Source organism: Lipophrys pholis, assembly GCF_963383615.2.
Source record: "Lipophrys pholis genome assembly, chromosome: 5".
Classification (NCBI taxonomy): domain Eukaryota; kingdom Metazoa; phylum Chordata; class Actinopteri; order Blenniiformes; family Blenniidae; genus Lipophrys; species Lipophrys pholis.
The window spans coordinates 19,679,257-19,704,502 of NC_137628.1; the positions used below are offsets into that span (position 1 = coordinate 19,679,257).

The 25,246-nt window shown below is 40.1% G+C and overlaps 2 protein-coding genes across 3 annotated transcripts in view; one reads left to right on the forward strand and one right to left on the reverse strand.

The window, feature by feature from the left end:
- pax5 (paired box 5) overlaps positions 1-1,474 on the reverse strand; it is a 55,496-nt gene extending 54,022 nt beyond the window's left edge. The window contains exon 1 of one of the 2 annotated variants that reach the window (XM_080464299.1): positions 901-1,474. In XM_080464299.1, coding sequence (XP_080320425.1) covers positions 901-946 — 46 coding nt within the window. In that variant the 5' untranslated portion in view covers positions 947-1,474. The remainder of the gene's footprint in view (positions 1-900) is intronic. The other variant, XM_080464298.1, reaches the window with a different exon arrangement.
- An 8,542-nt stretch (positions 1,475-10,016) lies between these two features.
- Positions 10,017-25,246, forward strand: part of zcchc7 (zinc finger, CCHC domain containing 7) — a 52,090-nt gene continuing 36,860 nt past the window's right edge. The window contains exons 1-3 of the mRNA XM_080464710.1: positions 10,017-10,107; positions 16,946-17,543; positions 19,751-19,961. Of these exons, the coding sequence (XP_080320836.1) occupies positions 17,031-17,543; positions 19,751-19,961 (724 nt within the window). The 5' untranslated portion in view covers positions 10,017-10,107; positions 16,946-17,030. The remainder of the gene's footprint in view (positions 10,108-16,945; positions 17,544-19,750; positions 19,962-25,246) is intronic.

Sequence of the window (25,246 nt, forward strand, 5' to 3'; positions counted from 1 at the left end):
GTGCCATAACAAGGTCGATGGCCTGATCCATTGCTGTACCAGACCCCGCTGGTTTATGAATAGGCCTATAAGAGATTAACCTGTTGAATAAAGTAATGGAGACACAGAGAGAGGAGTCGAGCTCAGACATCTTCAGACAGTTATGACAAACACTGAATCAAGTAGACATTTCTGGCCCACAAACGGATATATTAAAATCATTTAAAGTGTAAGCTGCACCTGATTCTTGTCCACACACCTGTCGATAGATGCACGTTTTAAAAGCATCTAACAAGTAATGAAGCACAAAAAAAATATAAAAATAAAAAAATCTACATCAAATGTGGTCTTTTCTTAGACAAAAACAAGTCCGAGGTACCAATCTGGGGCACTGATGAAGCACAACCACACTTAAAACCAACAAGTTCAACCCCCGTTGCTTCTCTACCAGGCTTGCAATAAATGAAATAATATTTTGAAAACTTGTGAAACTAAATCTAAAGTTAATCAAACAAACACAAAAAAATCCACGATCACAGTGGTTTAATTACAATGTTATATACATATATATATAGAATTGTTTCAGTTACACACAAAAGTCCCAAAGTTGCGATAGGATATTGCAAAAAGTTATATCTTGAAGAAGCTGAAACAGTTGTTTTTACTAGTTTTACGAATTAGACCAATTTAAGAGAACTCCGAAGAACTTGACAAAAAACTTTAAAAAGTTTAAGAAAACACTATCACTAACTTGCATCGCTATATATATATATTAAACAAAAAAAAACCGTAAACCTCTACTTTTTAAAAGTTTCGTATCACATAAACAAACATACAAACAAACAAACAAAAACTACATCAAAACATTTTAACTTTAGTGAGTCGTGGAAATGAAGGTAAATCGATGCGGTGCGGTCCTACCTGCTCTCCCCAGCCGCAGTGCAGGACTCCGGGGCCTCTGGTCCATGTTACCCGGTTAGAACAGGGGGAGGCGATGGAGGGAGAAAAAAGGAAAAGAACAAAAACTTTTTCCAGTGTCTCCCTCTGTTCTCCTTTCTCTCTTCCTCCTTCTCTCTCTCCCTCCCTCCCCCCTCTCTCTCTCTGTTATTGGCACAGTCTTCTTCACTCCCTCTCTTTTTTCTACGTCCTACAGTAGTTTTGGGGCGAGTTGTAGGTTGAAATAATTCGACCCTTCCGCTCCCTATTGCACTCCGTGCAAGTGCTCAGTCAGCTGCAACTAAACGCTTTAGGTGGAAAAAAGGCTTCGGGGGGAAGCGTGAAATGATCACGCCGGGTTAAAAAAAAAAAAAAAAAAAAAAAAAAAAGAGCCTCTCTCTCAATGTGCGTTCATGTTCTGTTCTTTTCCTGCATGAGCTCGTTCACGCAAATGCAACACGTGCACACACACACACACACACACACACACACACACACACACACACACACACACACACACACACACACACACACACACACACACACACACACACACACACACACACACACACACGCACGCACACACACACACACAGCGAAGATCCTCCACCCTTCCCTGCAGGGCTGCGCCCCCTCACTCGCATCTGTTACCAAGTTCCACTTTAGTAAACTTTCCCGCCCCTGCCCCGCTCTCACCCTTTCTTCTCCTCTTTTTTGTTAAATTCATTTCCGCTGGTGCACACCCCGTTGGTAGATGTGGAGTTCGTAGGGAATTTAACATGAAATCACGTGCGTAAAAATAGGGTACCATTACTCTGTGGAGTCTAACGTATCAGGGAATTTGTATTTATAGGTGATTTTATGTTCAGTGTCCTCTCGGAGTCTTTTACAAGAGCGTCTCCGAGTTTCATCTTTCCTTCTTGCTCTGCCAGTGCACCTGTTACGCACGGCGCTCTTTACGCACGGACTGAACTGAGTAGGGGCAACACGTGGAGCTACAACTTCACCTTCGTCTCTCTGCAGTTGGAGAGCGCAGCCCCATCCTCCTGCACAGTGTGTAACGTGTTTGTGACAAAAGGCGGATAGTTCCGGTGCTCAGCTCTGATTGTTCGCAGACACACACCTGTGAGCTCAAAACATTTCATTTAAATATTAATTTGCCAACTGAAAATTTCCACTCATACTGATACTCGCAGTTTTGTTTGGTTCCCATCGAGAACGTTATTCTTTGGCGGAACATTGACATAAAACATTTCCTGAACATGTGTGCTCAGTTTTTGCCTCTCCCGTCTTGTTGCAGACAGATTTTCTTTCTTTGCAGCCATTTGTGACAAACAGAAGGGATTTTACGCGGTTTGCTTGGAGGCATTGACGGATTGCACAGTGCAAACCAAAATGCCTTAAAGGTTAGAATCAATCATACGAATACTGATTAGAACGGCACGATTTTGCTTGTATATTAATTTCATTGACTATATTTTTGCAACGATCCTATTTCAAAGCATTTTCGAATAATTACCCATCTGTTAACTTTTGTATTTCTTCCAAACTAAATGTAGTTTTAATGAGTCATATTATACAGAACAAATAGAATTAGCTTGAATACAGTTTCAGGGATCTTCTAATAGGAAATCAGGAGTCTCAACGTGGCTTACCTGTTTAGCAATATGCAGTACAGCATTATGTTGGACAGAATATGTGTAAATAATCAGTTGTTAAATTCTTTCACATTTAGTGGCAAATCGATCTCATTTATGGATTTATTTTTAGCAATGAATCGAGAAATATGATTAATGTTGTCTATTTTTGTGCATTTCAGTGAATTGTATTATCTTGTAGCATAACCCAGTGTTTCTGCATAATTGCCTCTAGTAAGAAAGTCCTGAACTATCCAACAACATCCTCGCATTTCAATTTATGGTTAGTGTCATTGTATAGTGAAATTGTAGAATAAATGACAGACAAATAGGTTTCTGGTTTGTGTTTTTCGCCACGTCACAATATGGCCAATGGGCTTGACAGGATAGTAAAAAGAATCTAAAAAAATGTCATCACACCAGGGGGAAATATGTAAACGGGGCAACACAGCAGCATAATTCATCTGATGTCTTTGAAATAATATTTTACATAACAGCAGAAGTAAATTAAAAATTAAAAATTAAAAAAAAGCAATATTTGAGAGAGATATGCAAACTGTGGGTGTGTCCCTGTCTTCTCCTGCAGACCCTTGATTTCTGTCCTCCAGACAGCAGCAGGTCTCAGGGTTCACGCGCAGCCCCGACACAATTGAGTGTCGAACAAAGCGCGAGACAGCGACCCTTTTTGCTCTGCTTGTCGCCTCGCGCTGCAACACTACGACCCTGACCTCCGCCTCGCGCCCACAGCTTCCAAACATAGTAGCAATGTGACTCAAATATAAGAGCACATCCACTGATGAATCAATTATTGATGGTAACGTTTGTGGAGACACTTGAGTTGCATTTTAATGTCTGAAATGTGTCACATAAATAAAGATTTTATAAAGACATGTTTAATAAATCCCTATAGAATGTCTTTACTGTACCGACCAGTTCCTCAGCTCCCTCTAAGTGCGGTCACTGAGCAGGTTAAAGATGATTAGACTTCCATATATTGACATACAGTAGTTCTTGCCTGCAGGGGAAAGCCATTGAATCCTCGGTAGACTTGTCTCATCCTTATCTTTTTTTATGGACCCCATAGTTGAATCTGTATGCATGGCCATGGCTGTAGGTAATGCACTGCATTTCTTAAATGACTGTACAATAATCTGCTATAGGACCTATTAGAGGTTATGTTAATGTATTGCACCTTTTGTACTTTCAGGGTTCATTTGAGTTATTTTGTGAAATTCAGGAAGATGAAATAAGCCTTTTTGTTACAAGTGAAAGTCAAACTGCTAATATATGAGATAACACAATTTGTAATTACAAGTATGATTAATGATTAAGTATGTAATTACAAAATTAAGAGTCCATTTGATTAAAACTTGTTAAAAGTTATTTGTGGTGGAAATTGTTTTTTCCACCCCCCATGGGTAAACAAGAGAAAACAATTGAGGCCTACACAGCTGTAGGCTAGAAAATCCTTATGATGGTCATAAAAGGCAATTAAACATTATTATTATTATTATTATTATTATTATTATTATTATTATTATTATTATTATTATTATTATTATTATTATTATTGTTGTTGTTGTTGTTGTTGTTGTTGTTGTTGATGCAATGTTCATAATGATGATATTGTAGCACTTAAAATTCAGGTTAAACTAAAAAATATTCACGTATTATTATAGTGTCTATAATCAATCGGAGTAAGAAGAGTTATTTACATTTAATACTGTACTTTGTCTATAGTTTGTCTATAGTTTTCATTCTAGAGGATGTATTTTTATTTAATTTATTTCTTTTTTTTTGGGGGGGGGGGTTGTTTTGGTTTTTGTTTGTCAGACGAGAACTAAATGAAAAAGTCCCTTCAGGTGTCTCTCCACATTTGCCGTGCATTCAGGAGCTCGTCAGAGAATTCGCTATAGTTTGGATATTAATCATTACTTGTTTGTTTTTCCTCTTCGTGCTAATTAATGTAATTAATGTGAAGGGGGGGTCATTGGATCGGTGACCCGCGGGCTGACCGAGCGGAACCGGAAAGAATCGCATTAAAGCGCGAGACAGAGGAAGTAAAGAGACGATCTAAACACGTAAACAGGGAGGAGATATTTCCCCGTCTCTGTGGGACATTTAGCTTTCAGCAGAGCGTTTAAATTCAGTGTAAACCTCATAAAGACAAAGGTTCAAAGGCCTGTTCTGCTGCGGCGGTTTAGTGTTAGGGGAGATAGATTTCACTGTGGCAGGGACAAATTACATGTAAGCTTTTTACAATGTCACTCATCAAATGTTATCTAAATTATAACCAATCATTTTATTCGGTTTATTGTGGGGTTCTTTTTTATGTTATTATATATTATATGGGGATTTTGCTGCTACAGTCTTATTTGATAGAGCCTTATTAATTTTATATATATATATATATATCAATCACAATATCCTTTTTGTTGAAAACAAGTAAAGTTGCACTATTACTTTTCCCTATATTACTCCTGAACTTGATTAATGAAGTGAATCTATATGTCCTTTGTAGTATTTTGATTCTTGTACATTTATGCCAATGTACTTGGAATATTAGCATTAACTGTGATATTTTTAATAGTCCAAACCTGTGCTGCGTAAAAGATTAAAAGAAGCTGTCTGAAAATCGTATTTGATGGTATTGTTCTAATATGCTCTTTCAACCCCATGAATACCTTTTGGCTGTTTAATTAGGATTTTTTTGCTTTGTCAGTTCAACGCTTTGTTATATTCAGTATTATGAGCATTTTAAACTTTATTTTGAAAATGCCATATGACTAAAAGCACGATTGTCTAACTTAATAACTTGTGCAAAATGTCTCTGTCAAGGTGTTTCTCACTTGACTCTTTTAAAACTCCTGTGACTTTGACATAACTCTACATGTGATCCAGCACTATATTTCTAAACATTGATACAGACAAACCCACACTCGCACTTGGATAAAAAGTTTCCTTCAGTACTCATACCTTTGCCTTTGCTCTCCTCAGAGCCACTGTGCTGATTGAGCTTGCTTCTATATCCCCGGGATTTAATTCAGAGTGGCACTTCACTGTGGCAACACAAGGTTCCTCTTTTTGCAGCCTTGGTGCTTGGGTGTTTTTGTGACTATAGAGGCTAGAAGGGGGCTTAACGGCTGCAGGGCGGATTGAGAAATGGGACACATTATTTGTCCATGAAACATTATGTGACACAACATGACACCAGGCCATTTGTATGTAAAGGTAAACATTTCAGCGTGACGATTCGACAAGAGCGGACAAGGCTCCTGTCAATGTGGTTTTATACTCGCAACTGAGAAAGAGGTGTTGTGGCATCGTGTGGTGGTGGTGGTGGTGGTGGTGGTGTGTGTGTGTGTGTGTGTGTGTGTGTGTTGTATAGAGGTTGTATAGTGCTGCTGTTCACAAATTTAATCCCCATAGACACAAGTCACTTGGTCCGAGTCCGGTCTGAAAAGGTGTTGTCAGGCTTGTTCTCTTGTTATTTTTTATTTTTTTTCGTACTGAAAGCACGAACAGACTGCTGATCACAGGGCTTCAGAATAAGTGTCTCATATAGGGTTTTGTGTGTTTCACCTGTACTGTGAATGTACTTTCTTTGAAAGTGTGGTTGTCAAAGACTTGCGACAACAAAGGTTTTAGTAAACATCAGATTAAGATCCACTGATGAAAACACATTGACATGGGGCGTGTTGACCCACAGATTCTGCCTGTTGTTTGATTTACACTGAAAGAATACCCATGGCCCATCACAGTATGTTTTATATATCCAGATATCAGTACATGTCAAGCTATTGTCAAAGTCTTTGACAATCCATGAGCAGATTTTTATATAGGAAATGATAAGTTACGATGGGACTCATGTGGTCCTTTGATTTGCTAGATGATCCAGAAATGTTCCTCACCGAGGGTTTTCTAAGTAAGGTCACATCACTACTGAATTACCAAATTACATATAATGTCACTGCACATTTTATCCATATCGGCCAGCTCTGTGGAGAGGTCACTTGTGACTGAGTGATGCCGGAAAGGGTCCAGGCAGAAAGGCCTCACTGACCTTCAGCAGAACTGAGAAAATAAAACAAAGAAGGATTCTGTTACATGAGACAAAGTTATAAGCCGTGCCCTTGTGACAAGTTATTATTCGTCTTTGGTTGTTCTTCATCATTTCTTTCTTCTGCTTATGAGCTTTGCCGCTGATTAGTAGTGCATGCTCTACTTGGCATATTAACTCCAGTAGCGGCTGAATCTCCCTAAATACAACACTGGTTTCCTATCCTGCAAAAGCTGTTCGATGCTGTGGTGTCTGTAAGAATTAATGAAAATATAACACCTGCTTTCATCAAACGGTGATACGGAGTGATACGACAGTGCGAAATATGTAGGGAGAGAAAAGCATCCGTGGTGGGACTTCACAGATGCTGTACATACAGAATATGTGAATGAAGTTCACTCAGAGGGCCCCATATGGGTGATGCATGGGAGCCATTTTTGTTCAGAAGCACTGATCCAGGGCAAGTCTTTTTCTTTTTCCTTTTTTTTTTTTTTTTTTTTTTTCAGGAGGAAATTCCTCTTGCCTGGCTGCTTCAATACAGGCTGGGTGGTTGAGTTAAGGTTGTGTTTACATGCATACAGTATGAGGGAAGCAAGGACCAACAATAAAAAGGGAAGCAGAACCTCAATGAATTGAAATACATCAACACAGTTACAGCTAATCTGGTCATCTGGGGAGAGGCTGTGTGAGACAGCAAACAGTCAAACGAACACGACAAAACCCAGGTTTCATGGTTGTTAACAAAACTCACTTTGTTAACAACCACAAAAGGAAATAATGCTCCCATTTCAAAAGCTGAAACTAGTCATAGTTTTGCTAGTTGTGCTCCCACAAATACATTTCAAAATAGCTGCCAAAAATGGTCCTGCCTACTGCCGTTTGATTAATTGTTTCAGTTTTGAAACATGTCCTGTTATTTCTTAGCAAGTGCACTGGTCAAAACAGAACATGAATAGCTGAGTGTTACTTCGAATTTTGTGCAGTTTCTCTAAAATCCTGAGTGTTTCATCACACCGACGCCAAGCAGCGAAGACAGCTACAGGAGAACAGAGGCTTTTCCAGTCTTCTAGACAAGCGTTTCCGTACACACATGGCCATCAGTTGCAGAATATTGCCAATATGCCAGAGTGTCAGACTGAAATCCTGTTCTGATGAAGCACTCTATAGAAAGTGTTGGTGCAGTGTCTGGTAACAAATGGAAGAGAGAGTTGCCATGGCACATACAAATACTGTCAAATGAGAGCAATGACATGCTTCTTTTAACTCCTTCTTCCCAATAAAGATCATTCATCAGGCAGAACCATCCCCTCTGGAATGTGTGATTGGAAATCGGGGGACTTTAAATCCCTCACTCGGACCCCTCCATTCATCTTCAACACGCCATTGGTCTGGGCACCACTGGCCTGGAGATGAATCGCTGAACCAGATGCCTCCATTCAGCCAGTCTGCTCTACCATTTTTAAAATAATAATAGTAAAGACCAGCAAATGCATGGAACCCAAAATCAGGCAGCCACATCACAATTTCACTGAGGCAGTGAGGCATCCCAAACCTGCATCCAATTTAGAAAGATATGAGGAGCATCGGAGGCAGAGGCCCCTCATACGCACTTCCCAAAAACAAAGCAGAGGCAGGATTTTGAATATGTGTGTGTGTGTGTGTGTGGTTGTGTTTATGTGCGTTCAATGTATACATGAACTGGAAGAGGTGATAGTGTTGTGACATGAGGTAACGCCTAACCTTTGAAAGGAAACAATCCAACTTCATGATGGCCTTTCCCATGATGACACGCATGGAGAAACCCCTGGAATCAGATGGCATTCACCCTCTGATTCACTATCATAACGCCATTCGCTCACTATTATTATGAAGGCAACGAGTATAGTTGGATATACAGAGTTCACAATTATTCTCATGATATGAAAGGGAGAAAAAGATGGATGTTACTGTCTGCATGGGAGCCGGGATGGCATAATTGTGCTCTATCCTTCGTGTTCTAAATATGACTGATGGCGATAGCCAGACTGTTGAATTACATTTACATATAGATTTACATTCCCATCAACATGTAATAATAGCGCAGGCCTGAAGGTCCATAGTAGTCACTCACACATTCGTACACATACCCAGTGTGTGTGTGTGTGTGTGTGTGTGTGTGTGTGACAGACACACACACACACCAAACATATACATTGTGACACATTATAACTAATATTTGTGCTTTATTGAGGAAGCCACCATCAGCATAAGAATAGCCTATGCTATGAAAAACAGAATGAGGTCCATACTGGATCTTTTGTCTGCAGAAAGAAACACGATACCAAAGAAGTAAAGAGCAGCCGAGCTGACTATTCACTGTCAACACTGATAATGACATTTCATTGTCGTGGTAGACTTCACAATAATGTTGTTCCAGGCATGAAGAATATTCAAGATAACTTGACAATATCTTGCAAAACAACAGAGCACAACTAGTCCTGTTATTCAGTTTATCTTTGTTCTCCATGTGTTCTTTGTAGGCACTCAATTATACAGAGTGGACTGCAAAAGAGAAGAAATCAAAAGGTAGCTTATATATATACCAAGGTGTCCTGCAGGAACTGAATCAAAGTGACATTCCCCCAGAAAAATTCAAACACAACAAATAAGACCTAGGTTGTGATTGGCTAACCCCCCCCCCCCCCCCCCCCCCCCCCCATGACACTATGGGTTTCATTTCTGATTCGCTCATTGGAGCACACACTTTTAAAAAATTTAAACAAGCCAGAGAGAGAGATGACAGACTTTCTTGACTTCTGGGGCATTATTCCCAGGTATGGAGATGCATATTACTGTTGGACAACCATGAGAAAGTGAATTCTGCATATATGACCCCTTTAATAAATGCAAAATGATCACTTTTATTGTCAGTTTCAGAATATTTTTTTCTGAGCTAGTGTTTTGATTGCAATGGTGGCCTAGAGGCTAAAGAAGCGGACTTGGGATCGGAAGTTCGAATCCCACAGATAGGTCCCTGAACAAGACCCTTGCTCCATCAACTCCCAACCCTGATGTGGCTGCCCACATAGGAAATCCCCCAAGTTTAGTTTATAAAATGTGATTCTTCAGAAAATATATGCTATAATATAAGACAATACCAAACAAACTGTGATCTGAATAGATGTGCTTCTTTGGTAGAACAATCCATTCAAATGTTTCAGTTATGCCATGGGGTCATTTCAGGTCCAAATTAATTTCTTAAATTTGTGTTTAGTTTTAGGACATGATGCTGTCAGGAATATTTCAAACAATTTAAATTAGCTGCAGTAGTGAAATTCAGAGAGGATCTAACATGTTTCATTGCACGGACAAGGTGACACTGTATTACAAACCCTCTGTGAAAGCTGCTTCTTTGTCCCCCACGTGACAGACCCGGAAGTAATTTGCCTGTCACCCCGTGGCTGGCTACGGAGGAACGACCCCGGCTCTTTTAACTCCTCCTGTTTGTTGATAACGGTGAGCTTATTTCTCCTAATATTACACACAAAACACAAAGAGGATCAGTTTTTACTGAGGCCACCCAGTTTCTGTGTATTCGCTGTGTTTGATGCGTGTTTGGAAGTATTTGCCTCCATTGTTTACATCCCACCGGCTGCTCTCAAACACGTGGACAGAGTGGAGAGACAAATGCTAACCATGGACATTCGATATGTGGCAATAATGTGAAATAACCACTTATGATGAAAACTCTCTTAGCTGTCTTGTGCTGTAGGGTGAGATAAATGAAAGCAATCGTTTACTAGTTTCCCAAAGAGCTCAAGTGTGTCTCAAGCTGTTCGCTTGTTAGCGTGTAGCTCACTGCTGCTAACACCAGGCTAACCACAGTGAGATCACATAGTTACCTTAAATCTTTGAAAACACATTACTGCTCTCAGTTTTGTGTGTTGTTATAATGGATCTAGGTGTATGTCTCTCTCTGGGTCTTCTCCTGTTCTTTGACTGTATGCTGTCCGTGTTATCTTGAACATCCTCACAGCACAACTCAAAGTAAAAAACAACAACAACAGTTTGACTGTTTATGATGCCGGAATCTCATTTGTCCTTCATTTGAGACGAGATCACCTTTTGAAAACAGTAACCATTACATTATATCCTGCTGTAAACCGCATTTTGGGCGAAACATGATGCCACGCTTTTCCAATGTGCAGACAGCTGTGAGATAACATTACACTGTCACTAAGAGTTTAATCAACGACTTTGACTGAAGTTTATGTTGTCAGACGATGTTAACTAGTGACCAGCATCCCCCATAACACGAGAAAGAAACCCTAAATATTTACATGTAATGAGGGAAATTTGTCCTTTGTGAATAGTTTTTACAAGAATACTTTTAATAGTCTATGATACACTTACTGTTACTTGACCAATGCAGTTACAGACTGATCATTGCAGATCTACATAGAAACATTTTGAACCAGGCAAATGCATAACTTGACCAATAACTATACTCAATACTTTACAATCTATTATAATAGTTTATTTTTGTAGTTCTTGCCATTGAACGCATCGTGTTCAATTAATATTGGAGATAATTTGAGTTTGCATTTCAGTCAGTAGCATATATTCTCACAGACTTGACTCTAGTAATCATAAAGTTTTAGATTTATCAGACATGGACTGAAATAATTTCAACACTTTTAATTTTGGCAAACCAGTCATGGTGTACATCACATATTCAGTAAGAAAAATAGCAAAAGGTTTACGATAAACAAGTAAAGTGTTTGAAAATGGTGTTCATATATTCTATATGCTTAATTTGGGATCTATTTTCCTTTTGCAATAGTTATTGCCTTTATAGAATTTTCCTCAGTCCACAGACTCTACACAAGGTTCATGTCAGGCCAGTTAGGCAGCCAATCAGAGGACATTTTTTAAAAGATATTTTAAGTACTGTGGGCAGGAATGAAGTTCTGCTTAAAATTAAAATCAGTTTGTCTTTAAAGCTCGTTCAAACAGAAACATAAGCTGCTCTAAAATCTTTTTCGGTTGATGCTGTGTTGACTTTGGACTTCATGAAGTGAGTAGCAGATAACAGGACGCCAACAATCATCATTGACTCGGTTTTTTACACTGGAGTTTAAGAGATATTATTCTCTTCTTTCAAACTCTGGAAGAAGATTTTTCAGTGAGCGCAACTCTCCAGTCAGCAGTCTGATTACAGTAGATTGTGCTGAAGCTGACCAAGATTTCTTACTACAGAAATAGAAAGTAATGTTAACATAACTTCAGGATCATGCGGCAAACTTGTTGTTGCGCTGTAGTTTAAAAAAAAACAACCTCAAACCTAATTAAATAATTTAATTTGATATCGCCATATTACCGATTTACGATATAGGGAAAAAAACACAATATGGCGATATCCTTTAAAATGGGATTCCCCCCCCCAAAAAAAACATGTCAAAATTCTTCTTGCTTACCAAGACACCAATGGATGGACACAAATTTTCAGAAAAGCAGCTTTTGTTTATTTTCTTTCAACATGTGCATTCAAGGGACTCAGTTTAACTCCAATCTAGAGACACTGAACGGGTCAACGTTCAGGTTCTCTCTCTTCTGAGGTAAATTGTACAGCGTGCAAGTGTGCAGCAAATAAGTGAGACATTATCATTTCTTAATATTGTTAAAGTGCTCGATACACACAGGTGGTGGAACAGATTTATCGTTGAGCTGCTCTTTACGGCGACAGTTTTCCTGCATATTTTGCAAATAGCTTTGTTATGAGCGACGTCGGTCCGTTCAGAACCGAACCAATACCAGGCTCATGAGGTAGGCCCACGTCTCGCCACTAAATCGTCCGCTGACGTTGCTGCTGAGACCGGAGATTCTTGCATATTTCCTCCATGCGAGACTGTCATCCGTTTTGTTGCTGCCTACACTGCTGGTGGGACAGTTGTTACCCCCACGTGACTGAATCCCTTCTGCTGAATGGCTTCTGAGGCACAATGTCAAACTACACAATATCAAAACAACATTTATGATACTATGGTAGACAATATATACCGCACACCACTACTCCAGATATACTTTAGATCCTCTGGACTTGCACAGGTGGCTGATAGAAATACCAGTGGTAGATATTTGTAGACACTTTAAATGTTTTCCTACCTAAATAGCATTTGTGTAATATAACGAAGCTGCATGAGTGCAACACTAATGCAACAGTCCTTATTTTGATAGTGTTTTGAAGTTTGTGTCCTAAATTTTACTTGTGCCTTTACAAAGGGATGTTAGGGATTTGAGTAAATATCATTCTAGTTCTTTTATGACTGGGATCAAGCGGGAACTCAAAAATATAACGATTAAATCAGATTTGTTAAAGCTGATTTGTTATTTACAGTGTGTTCCCTTCTGGGACATATCAAAATGTTTTCAGTGAAAAAGGATAGTTTTGCCTGAAGAAGAGGAGTTTCCCCACCATAACACAGGCAGTAAAGTGAACATTAAAGACCAGCCGTGCAGATCACGTCCAGAGCACTTAGTCCTAAGTGGAGCTTTAATTAGGCAGATTAAGTGAAATCACCTATACTGGTGGACCATGACTGCAGCTTTAGGTGCACCACATTAACTCCACAGCTGTAAAACACAGTCGCTGCTTTGTCAGTTCCCAGTCCCTGTGCACTGTCGAACTTTTAACACAAAACTGTTGCCCCTCAGCAGCCGGTAAGACTCTCCTCTCTGTCCCTTTTAATCCCTGGTGGCCAGCTTGTGACCGTGTAGCGTGGCGTTTATGCAGTGTGTGCGGCCAGGGAGCCAATCATCTCCAGCCATCATGGCACAGACACGCAGGACTGGACAGAGCAATGGGCCGGTGCTCCTTCTATGTCGTGTGTGTGTGTTTCTGTGTGTGTGTGTCTGTGTGTCTGTGTGTGTGTGTTTATTTTTGAAGAACTGACACAAGGATTGGGGAAAATTATGAACAGATATTTAGGACACCATGAGTGTATTTAGGACACCATGTACCATCCCTGATGACAAAATCATTAAAAAAAAAATGTCCATGGTTAGTGTTATTAGATGTTAGTTGGAATCAGAAAATGATAAAGTTGAATCCTTGCCATTTAATATCTGCTCTGTTCTGATGATAAGCTCCACAGGTTAAAGAAAAAAATAACTGAGTGCTGCTGAACCGTTCTCTCTCAGCTTTTTTTAACAAGGTCCTATGGCTTTTAGAACAAGACTCATGACTTCTGTAATTGAGGTGGGTCTTGTGCCCACCTCAGTCCTTCTGTGCTATAGATGAGATGTGGTAGATTGTGGAGAGAAGGAAATAACTAACAAACAATCCTGGTGACAATGCAAGCACAGCACCTGGATGTTTTCAGGTGGTGGAAGAAAAGTTTTGTACTAAAGTTGGATTTGCTCTGGTCAAAACTATGTTAGACTTGAGGTCATCAAAATGTTGGAGGATGAGCTTCAACCATATGCCCCCAATCTAGGTTGTAGTTTTCAGTCCAATACGAGTCATCCACCATCCGTACTGCTTTATCCTGTTCAGGGTTGCGGGGCGATCCAAGCTCACTGAATGCAAAGGGCAGGGTACACCTTTTACACAGGTTGCCCATCAATCTGGTTCTGTGACTATAAATCCCAACAAAACGAACAGTAAGATGTTATTGTTCATACAGTTGGGATTCACAGTCATTGAAATCTGTCACTCTTCTGAATTAGATTTTTTTTATTAAAGTTTTTTTAAACCTGGCAATTATTATAATCTGCTGCGGTTACTATCAATCTTAGAGTTTTGTATTTTGATTTGATCACAAATTTGATTTGATTATACTGCCAAAAAATTCACATTTTACTAAAATAACAAATATTGTATTTTCCAGTCTCACGTTTCATCAGGATTCCTCCTGAAACATATATAAAATAAAATAATACTGTAAAAAAGCATCCCCTGATCACAAGACTTTTACTGCTGCTTTTACCCCACTCAAGTTTCCTGGCATCCCCCTGGGATGGCGACGCTCAACACTTTGAAAATCATCTGTGTAGGCTGATAATAGGATGGAAAACCCCAATGAATGTATTTTTTGCATAATTTATTTTCTGACGCACAAAATGCCAACCTAAGTTTTAAAAAAATTTAAGAATCAGACTTTATTTTTTAAGTTATCCAAGTTAACTTGTAGTTGTTTTTGTCATTTAATTCATCAGATCTGATTCTCGCCTTGAGCTGACACTTCTTCTTAAACCACTACTGACATAAAAACAAATCAATGTCGAACTGTATAATCATTTAACCATTGTGGTTTTGAGTGAGGCAAACCAATTACACACTAGATAAGAGGAAATTAGCTTCAGAATATGTTTTTTGTTTGTTTGTTTTATTGTAGTCAACTGGATATTTTTGAGCTTTTGTACTTTAGTCAAGTAAAATAAAATTTTCATCTGGAGAAAAATGTTATACATTTTTATTTCCCCACACTTCAGAAGATGATTCTGACAATTTCTCAGGAATTTAATTTTTTTTTAAAAGATGAACATGCTAAAAGGATAAATATTTGCACAGTTATACATCTGCACATATAAATATATGTGTGCACATACATTCACAAATACAAACTAGGGCTGAACGATTGTGGAAAATAATCTAATTGTGAATATTTTCCTCAATATTGCGATTTAATATGCGATTATTTTTTCAAGGTCCTCTTATGTATTTTTCAACAAACACAAGCAATAAATCAATCTGTATTATAATAAACAATATCAGATTTATTATACATAAATTGTTCTTTCTTATAGGCTAGGCTTATGTTAAGATGAAGTCAAATGAAACATGTATTAATATGAAAGACAGTTTATTTATCTTATACTTCAATTGCAGTTGTAAACTTACTAAATACTGTGACCTGCAGTCTTGTAAGCGTTCACCACAACAAGCCAACCACTTTGTGGTCCATTGTGCTTATCAAAGCCCTAAACCCAGGCTTGGTCACTATACTAATGCAGGGTTTGACATTAAGGATTTTGAGCGGTTTGCTCATCAACATTGCAGTAGGGAAGCACAGATCCACGTTTTTTCACTTCCGATCCGATTCCGATACTTAAATTTGTATATCTGCCGATACGATTCTGATAGCAGAGCTCTTTTTGCTTTATTAATTATTATTATTATTGTTGACTTTAAATGAGGCTGTAATAAACTCCTCTCTATAGTATTGTATGGATTATACAAATGTATGCATGCATTCTCTCAAAAGACAACTTCAGGTTAGTATAAGGGCAGAAAGGGAAGCAGTACAAACTATTTTTGTTCCATTAGGACAATGTAGGGGTCTGCGTGACGTCATCATCTCATCATAAACTAGTTCTATCTTTAAAACCTCAGAATCACTTTATTAATTCCTGGGGAAATTCTTTAGCAACGCAGCACAAACGGCAGTGTTTCCAGCTCTAACTCAACACAAATGATTGGGACTATTTTCTGGGAGTTTAGCGCGGAGTAGGATGCAGCTTCACGGAGGTGTGAATCGACTGCTCCAGCGGAGGAGCGAGCTGTTCATTGTTTTGATGCCACGGTCAGTGCTGTTCTCCTCGGCGAGCTGGCGTTTTAAAACGGTGACGTCTGTTGACAAAGCGACCGCCTCGCTGTACAACTGCTTTGCAAACATCCACGTTTCTGTGTTGCTTTGTGGTGTCTTGAGTGTAAAATCTGTCCAAACAGCAACATGTTGTCATGAAAAGTTGGATAGCTACTTCCCTAGCCTGCTCGCTGGCTGCAAACTGTGGAATGGATTTCCTGACTCGTTACTCCACGTCTCATTGAGACCCGCCTCCCTTCAGGAAATCCAGTCCACAGTTTGCAGCCAGCGAGCAGAGCAGCATCAGGGAAACACTTGTGGAGTCATTTCAGCAACATTGAAGTACAGATGAGGCTTCATGGACCAGAAATCTCCGCAGGTTGGATCGTAAATTTCCGATCCATAAATTACGTTGATATCGGAACCCGATCCCGGATCGGATCGGCTCCATCCCTAAAAACCACTAGCCCGTTCGGGCAAGGTGGGCAGATATAGGGGGACGCGCAAGTCGTCACGTGACCAGATCACGTGAGCGGTCAAATTGCAGCTCTTGTGATTAGAAAATCCTGTTTTATCATATCACGATATTATCGCAAATGCAATTAATCGTTCAGCCCTAATACAAACACACAAATATCCAGTGTAATTGAATGAAATTTTCTTTCTATTATTATGATATAAACTTGCAATGTTTGCACCTATTCCTGCTTTATGGTGGTGCTTTGAGTTTAATAATAATGATTTGGTCGTTGGTTTTGTCTCTGCAGTCTTCTCCAGCCTCTGAAGCCTCCCCAGTTGTGATTGTGTGCCTGTCAGCTGGGTGCATGTGCGTATCGAGTGTGTTTTGGGGAGATGGATTATGGCTACCAGGACCGACTGGACTTGGAGAATGACCTCTACCAGGACGATCACAGTGACCTTGAAGGGTCAGAGGTCGACAGTGAGTTGGAGTTCCACCTCTACGGCCAGCTTCACTACTCCTCTCAAACTGGGGAGACGGAGGAGCAGGACGATGGAGAAAAGGAGTGTCAGGAAAGTATTCCGCATGAGGCGATTCAGAGAACTAAAGACCTGATTAGAGAACCAGAAGACCTCATTGAAAGCAAGTGTCCATCACATGCAAACAGCCAGCTCCAGCAACACCTGAAAAAGATGAAGAAGAAGAAGGAAGAGAAACAGAATAAGAGGAAAAGTGACCCTAAACCTCAGAAGTCATCGTCGCCATTTTTTGAGAAAGTCATTGTGATTGACTCCAGCACTGATGTCATCTCCATCTCTGAGGACAGCACTGAGGAAGACCAGAGTATCTGTTCACTGAAGGGAAAGAACATGCACACGCATCAGACTTCCACCCCGGCTCAACAGGTAGAAGACACACAAAAGAAAAGTTTTATACACTAAAGAAAACAAGCTGCCATAGTAACCAGTTATTATCATGGAGGCAGTATGCAGTACACTGATCAATTTGGTATTTGTTCATACAAGCAATATTTCCAAATGTCTCATAATGTACTAGAATTGTGACCATAATGTGATTTGTCAGTCATTTAATAATGCATAGAAAACAGTTCATAGGGACTGCAGCCTTTATGTTAGTAATTTTTAAATATCGCAACAAAGCTGAAATATCTCTATTCAGTTTTTTATATGCCTTTCAACAATAAGCAAATAAGTCCCACATCTTTGCTGGTGTTATCGGTGTTAGGCCTCTATGTGTAAAAACATTTGTTTGCCAAATTGAAAAGAGCAATGAGTCTATTTATATATTTCCTCTTGTAAACATGATAAGCTATAACATAAACAATAGATGAAGTGAATAACACCGATCATGTCTTCATTGTGGCAGCAGGTGAGACAGTTGAACAGTTGTGATTGCTGATGAACCGGTCAAGGCATCTCCAAAACCTGAGTTCTTGTGGGGTATTCCTCATGTACAGGGGTCAGTAGGTATCAAAAGTAGTTGAAGGATGTGAATTAGTGACAGGGTCATGAGACTCATCAATGCAGGTGGTTAGCATGTGCTTGGCTCCGGGGTCTCATCTAAAGGCTCCCACAAACGGCACGATTTTCGGCCTTCTGAGGCCAAAGTGGGATCATGGGAGAATTGTTCATAAAATCCGCGGTCGCGGCTCAAATCGGTCGGGCTTTGTGCACGACTTTTAGGTCAGCTGAGGTTTCGATCAGAATACAAAAGTGCATTTTAGCTAGTTATGTATGAGGCTGCATAGATGAAGACAATTAATCTTGTCCCATACTGAGTCTTGTCCATCATTCAAAGTTCCAACAATGGGCACATGAGTATCTGAACTGAACCACAGAGCTATTACAGATGGTTGCCTGGTCTGGTCAATCATGTTTTCTCTCACGTCATGTTACTGGCTGGTTGTGTCTGCACTGCTTGTCTGAGTAACACATGGCATCATCACACACTATGGGAAGAAAGCAGCGTGATGCTTTACCACCTTGGATCCTGATATTTCTGCAGATGTTACTTGACACGTACCACCTACCAAAATATAGTTGCAGACCCTTTCATGGAAACGCTTTTCTCTCCGAGTGCCTTCATTCAGGATAGCCACAAAACAAAACTGGTTGAGGAGTGGAGTAAAGATATAAGATCCATTGAAGATTAGGACTGGCCTTGTAATATATGAGACTTAAGGGATCTGCTGTTGTTACTGCCAGATATCTGACACATCCTAACAATACTAGTGGAGTCCACGCCTCAATAGATGAGGACTGTTTTGCCAACAAAAGGACCTATAAAGGATAAGACAGGGTCATAATGTTATGGCTGATCATTGCATGTAAAGTGGAAATCCTATTTTGTTGATTTAAAAAAACCAAACCTGAGCTCTCTGTTGTAACTCTTACAATGAGTCTTGTAGAATCCTTCTTTAAGTGACTTAAGTTATTTGATTTGTTGTCATCACTGATTACAGTACAACAGTACACCCATTGAATTTAGACCCAATTTCCTTAAACTTGAATTCTGAATGCCTCAATCATCATTACAACTAAGTACTTAAATGTTGATGTTCACTGTAGTTACTATTGACTAATTTATTATAGATAATAATGTAGGCGCAGCGTGTTATTTTTCTATAGAAATCAATATGACTTTAACTCGGACTGCTGACGCTTCAGATAAATGATTGATTATCTGTACATTTGAGCTCCCTTTGACTTTGCACTGGATTGTCATCGGTGTTGGATGAAGAGTACAAATTACTGCCGCAACTGACAACTGAATTTTAAAAGCAAGCTTGAAAATTGGTGAATACATGAGCCACCATTCAGTAGATCATTGAATCTTATACACTCTGTTTAGCAATAATTTTTTTTTTTTTTTTTTTTTTTTTATTGCTGTCTGTTACTTTGTGAAGTAGTCAGTTCCAGGTACACAAGTCATCCTGTTGCAACTGCAATCAAAATTCATGCACAAAAGTTCAACACGTTTTTAACTCAGATCTAACATGTCAGTCCAAATCCCCAGTGTAATGCTTTCGTTTTATTTTCATAGTGAGGTGATGTTTTGACATCTAACTCTTGGTTGTTGATTTGTCATGTAGGATTCCCTAAAACAGGAAAGTAGTTGCCATGCACTGGTGATTGTGGACTCCAGCAGTTCAGAGTTTGACTCCGAAGAGTCCGAGTGTGAATCTGAGCCTGATTCGTCTGATTCGGACGCGTTGGAGAACTGGATGATCCTCGGGCGAGGGAATCAGGATGGAGACCAATCCATCTCCCTCAATCTTGAAGGAGGATATGACCGTGACACAGGTACAATTTTATTTGTATGCGTTTTCAATCTCTACTTAGAGTATCAAGCAATGTTTCTACTTTTGTGTTTTTTTATTTATTTTAAAGAGTATGACCAAGAGAATAGAAGCAGTGAGCAGATTCTGTACAGTCCAACCCTTTCATAACACTTATTCTACCTGCAGCGCATTGATAAGGAATGTTTACAGCAACGGGCTCCACTGTGAACAATCTGTGTAAATGCATGTTTGTATGCACATATGCAGCATCTGTGTCTGCATGTTTACGAAGTTGTAAGCTCTTAGCATTCCTGGCCCTCACTGTCTGCCCAGTTGCTCACTTCCCTAGTGCATCTTTAAGTGCGTTTGTGTGCATTATGTGCTGGTGTGTGTGTGGGTGTGTGGGCGGGTGTGCGCAGGCCTGTGCAAGTGTGAATATTTGTGTTTATAAAATATTCCAGTTCTAATCAGCATGCATGTGTACATACACATGGATACCAACAGTCATAACGCTAATGCCAAAAACAAACAAACGGAGAAACAACAACGCAGGAGAAGAGGGAGGGGAGGTTTGGAGAGATGGGAGTAATCAAAAGATGAATAAAAATGTTCCCTGCAAATCTCTTCAGATCTCCACATTATCTTAACCTGCAGCCTCAGCAACCTTTCCTGCCCCCTCCTCCTTCTCCTTCTCCTCCTCCTCCTCGCTCCTGCCTAACGCTCTCTCCATCTCATTCTTTTATCCTATTTTCTCTCTATTGTGCTCTCTCTCCCGCTCTCCCTCTCCTTGTGTCTCTCTCACTGTTTCTTCCTCATTTGAATTTCCCTGGGCTGATGTTTCTGCAAGAGTGCTCACTGCCTCCTCTGCACACAACTGGGCTAGAGGAGGGGTCTGGAGCTGGTGGGAAGGCTCGGGGTTTTGGCCTGGTTTTGGGAGGAAAGGAGGATTTTAGGTCTCTGTCTCTCGTCTGGCTTCTTTCTGTGATCTGTGGAGCTTGACCTCATGTCTGCACATGGGGGGTCATGGGTGTGGTGTGGATGGGGTCTTAGAGTGGGAGAAATGGAGGGGGGGGGGGGGATTTGTCAAAAAAAAGAAAAGAAAAAGAAAATAAAGGCAAGGAAATTAAGGGACGGGCCTCAGTAGTCTTGAACTGTTCCCCAGTTCTGTTCTACTCATTTGTTCAAAGAGGCAGGCGGTGGGTTTGTTGTTTGTTCATGTCAAGGAAAATTCCAAAAATGATTAAATTGTAAAATTCAAAAATACCAACACCAACAAAAGATGTGGCCGAACAGGTTTCATCTGTTTCCCAGGGCCTGATGTAGATCATATCTCAGGACCCTGGAACTCTATTGAAGTCTGAACAACACATCAGTGAGTAACTCTGCTGCACTGGGCGGCCTGTGTGTCCATCACCATGAACACCGGCTCTGTAGTTTATTTTCTACCAATCCTTCTGCTGTAAATGCTCCTTGGTGCAACCAGTGTGTATTTATCCACCACTGAAATTAGTCCCAAGCAAATGCACACTTCTAGAAGTTGTTTCGTATATAGTATGAACAAATAAGGATCAGTCTGAAATTATTAAATCGACCCAGTGTGCACCTTTCCAAGTCATTACTACCTATGCTGTTTTTAGCCTTTTGAAATATGATCAATCTTTAAGTGTTTTGGTCCATTTTCCAAGAGATATATAGTATGAAAATGAGAGCTTTGAAAACCATCAGCATGTGGTTAAAAAGTTTTGCTCTCGTACATGTCAATTAATGTTTTTTTTTTTTTTTTACATCAACCTCTGTTGTGTTAACTGTACGACCAGTGTACTATGATATTAAAGCTATAATACACACTGCAAACACGTAGTAGGTTGGTTGACTTTCTTTCTGACATGTTTTTGATCATCTCTCTTTTCGTCTCTGATAGTGTTGATGTTTTGAAAGTGTTTGAAAATAAGATTGTATGCTGAATTATTTTCTTCTCTTGAGAATTCGTTTCACTTACCCTTTTAATTTGGCAAGAAAAATCTGAATGTGAAAGGCCAATATTAGGTCCTGAGGATATGGCTGGTTGAATTTTTAAGACTAAAATAACCATTACTTCCATTACATGGGGCTTTAGATATAAAATGATTGATTTCCGCTTTTTTGTTTTCACGCTCCATGTTGTGTGTTGACTTCTGTAGCCTGGGAGCCTTGAGTGTGTTTTCACATTTATATGTGTGTCAGTCTGTCCTAGTAACTGGTTTGCACAGCAGTGACTAATGGTATTTGTTCGCCTAAACCCCATCTCAGGTTCACCATCAAATCACATTCACTACACTTAGTCCCCCCTCCTCCTTCATTCGCCAACAGAAATCGAATCCTTTCACCTTCTTTCTTGCTCTTTCTCTCCTACAAGGTGCTATTTGTTCGCATACTTTTACTATCTAATCTTTTCTCACCCCCCCCCCCCCCCCCCCCCCCCAAATATGTCTTTTTAATCGAATACACGGACACACATGCACACACAGATGGAGTGGCTATCTGTCACCCAGCTATAAGGGGCAGCTGTCGGTGGGTGGATCTGTGAGGACATCGGATAAGTAAAAAGAGAAAAGATAGTAGAAAAAAGGGGGATGAGCAGGGGCCGTCTGCCTGTCCGGCAGCTATGCAGCAGCAACCAGACGGAACAAGAGAGTGAAAACAGGGCTTCCCGAAATCCAGCTCAGTGCCTCTCCCACCCGGAATGGTGTGCGTGTACGTCCCCATGAATGAACCTAGGGCGTAGGCGGGGTGTGCTGAAGCTAAACTGGAATCGTAAGTGGTTAAACTTCACTCGGTGGTCACACTTTTTTTTCTCTCTCTGTTGCTCCCCCCAGTTGTCTCCTTGGTTTTTTTGTCCCCTCGTTCTTGGTCAGTGCACACCAAACTTTGTTTGAGGCTTAGAGAGTCAGCCCTGGCTTGCTATCGGGGTGGCCGATCACATTAGAGTGGGTGTGTGTGTGTGTGTGTGTGTGTGTGTTTGTGCTTGTGCGTGAGCGTGCGTGCGTGCGTGCGTGCGTGCATGCACGCATGCTTCAGTGAGAGGTGAATTACAGGGAAAACAGTGTGCGTGTTTCTATCTAAAGGTTAGCTCTCTCAATCTCAGGAGGAAGGTAAGCTCTCTTCTCTTCTCTTCTCTTCTCTTCTCTTCTCACTGTGCAGAAATGTTTTCTTCCTAGATTAGTCAAAACTAGCAGTACAGATGTTTTCGCGTTTAAATCTGACAGCGTGATGGTGCTTTGGGCCTGAGGCTTCTTCCTGCAGCCTCCTGCAGTCGGAGACCTCAGTTGGCCTCAGTATACATCGAGGTCACATGCCAGCATACTGGATGTGTAATATGCATTTAGTTGGCTTCTGTGTGTGTTTATTGCTTCAGGTATGTGTGTAAGCGCATGATTTTGTACAGGACGATGGGATTGTACATTTAGATTACAATGGCATTTTGGGAACCGTACAGTGTGTGAGAGTGTGTATTGCCGAGTGTGTAAGTGTGATTTGTGCGTGGGTGTGTGGGTGGGCGGGCAGGCGCTCCAGAAGGGAGACATGGATAGGATCAGCTCTTATCTTGGCTGCCCAGTGCCACACGAGGTGTAACGCCACACCCACACTACCACACAGTGTGTTTGAACAGGCACACACACACACACACACACACACACACACACACACACACACACACACACACACACACACACCATGAAATCGCTGTGCCATAGTTTGCGTTGTATTATCCAGTTTTTACAGAGAATATGCAAATGAGATGCTGCGACGGTGAGGGCCTAATATTAGCGCATGCGGAAAAAATTGTATGAATTCAGTTGACAGTTTCATATTTAAAAACAGCTTCTGATTGAACAATCACTGCATGCCAACAGCCTCCGAAATGTAATGACAGCTGGAAACGGCAGTCTCTTTGTATTATGAAAAATCTCTTCAGTCAGCGGCCATTTTTGGTGACAGTCTCTCTCCTTATTATGCGTTTGTGTCGTAGTATACAGATTTATAGGCAGGAATTCAATGTTTGAGCTTCACATTGTTTATTTTGGCAAGTTGTTAATATTGATCAACAATGTTCATAGTCTTTGGACGTGCATATGAATTCTTGCTTTTGCTGTTTTTGTTTTTAGAAGAACGTGTGTCTTCATTGTGCAAAATGACTGTCAGACTATTCCTGTAAAGCTCCTCTTGACTTTCACAGAACTCATTACAGAATAATTATCCATAACCGTAATGAAAGCTTGATGAAATTGTCTTTTTTAATTTTTTTATTTCATTTAACATATCAAATATGGCACAGCTGAATTCTTTTGAACTTTTCCGACTAGTTTTCTTCAAGTCATAATATTCCTAAAATAAGGAAAGGGAAAATTGATTGTCATGACATGTGAGAACCAACAGGAACGCGGTTGTAGAAAATCAGATCAAACTGGGAAAAAAAAGCAAAGCGGACCTTTTAAATTTATTTTATATCTGTGTGAATGGACGACTGGTAGGATTCAGCTTCACACACAGGGAAATAGAAATGAGAGTGTGAAAGCTAAAGTGGATGAGACAGGCCTTAAAAACCATCGGCCACGGTGTTGGTCCGTCAGGGACGGTTTGACTCCAGGCTAAGATCTCGGCGTGGCTGGAACACGGTGGATTTCTGTCTACACAAGCTGATATCCAGCTCCGTCTGTCAGTCCTGTCTGTGGACAGCGGACGGTTCTGCTGTTGAACTTCCTCACAGAACACCTTGCCTGATGTGGCTGCAAATCTGGGCTCAACGCTGCATTTTCCAAGTAGAATTAAAACTAAGTTTTGCCGTCTCTCTGAGCTATTTCAGATTTGTAATCTCATTTGAATCGCTTCATTTGAAGCTTGAAGTTGATTCGATTTGACTTGACATCATGTTACAATAGGTTGATTTTGGAATTAATTTGGGCGTATTAACATTAGATTTTGTGTCATTGCTGTAGTCAAATGTGACTGTGATGTGCAAAATAATTTTTAATTTCACCCAAATGTGAAAGCTAGATTATAGTATTTGTTTTTTTTAACCTTCACTTTTTTTCATTATTGAAGAATAATAATACCAAATTGTTATCCATGTAGATATTTTACTTTCTGTTGTGCTTCCTCTGCTGCTGATAATCTTCAGTCTCTTTTTCGCTAGAATGTTTAGTTTATTTGTACCACATCTATCTGCATCTGGATGGGATCAGCCATCCTGTCTGAAAGTAACCTTTATCAAAATAATCTATGAAAATGTTTCTTTTTTTTTTCTCCTGGAAACTTTGAATAAAAACA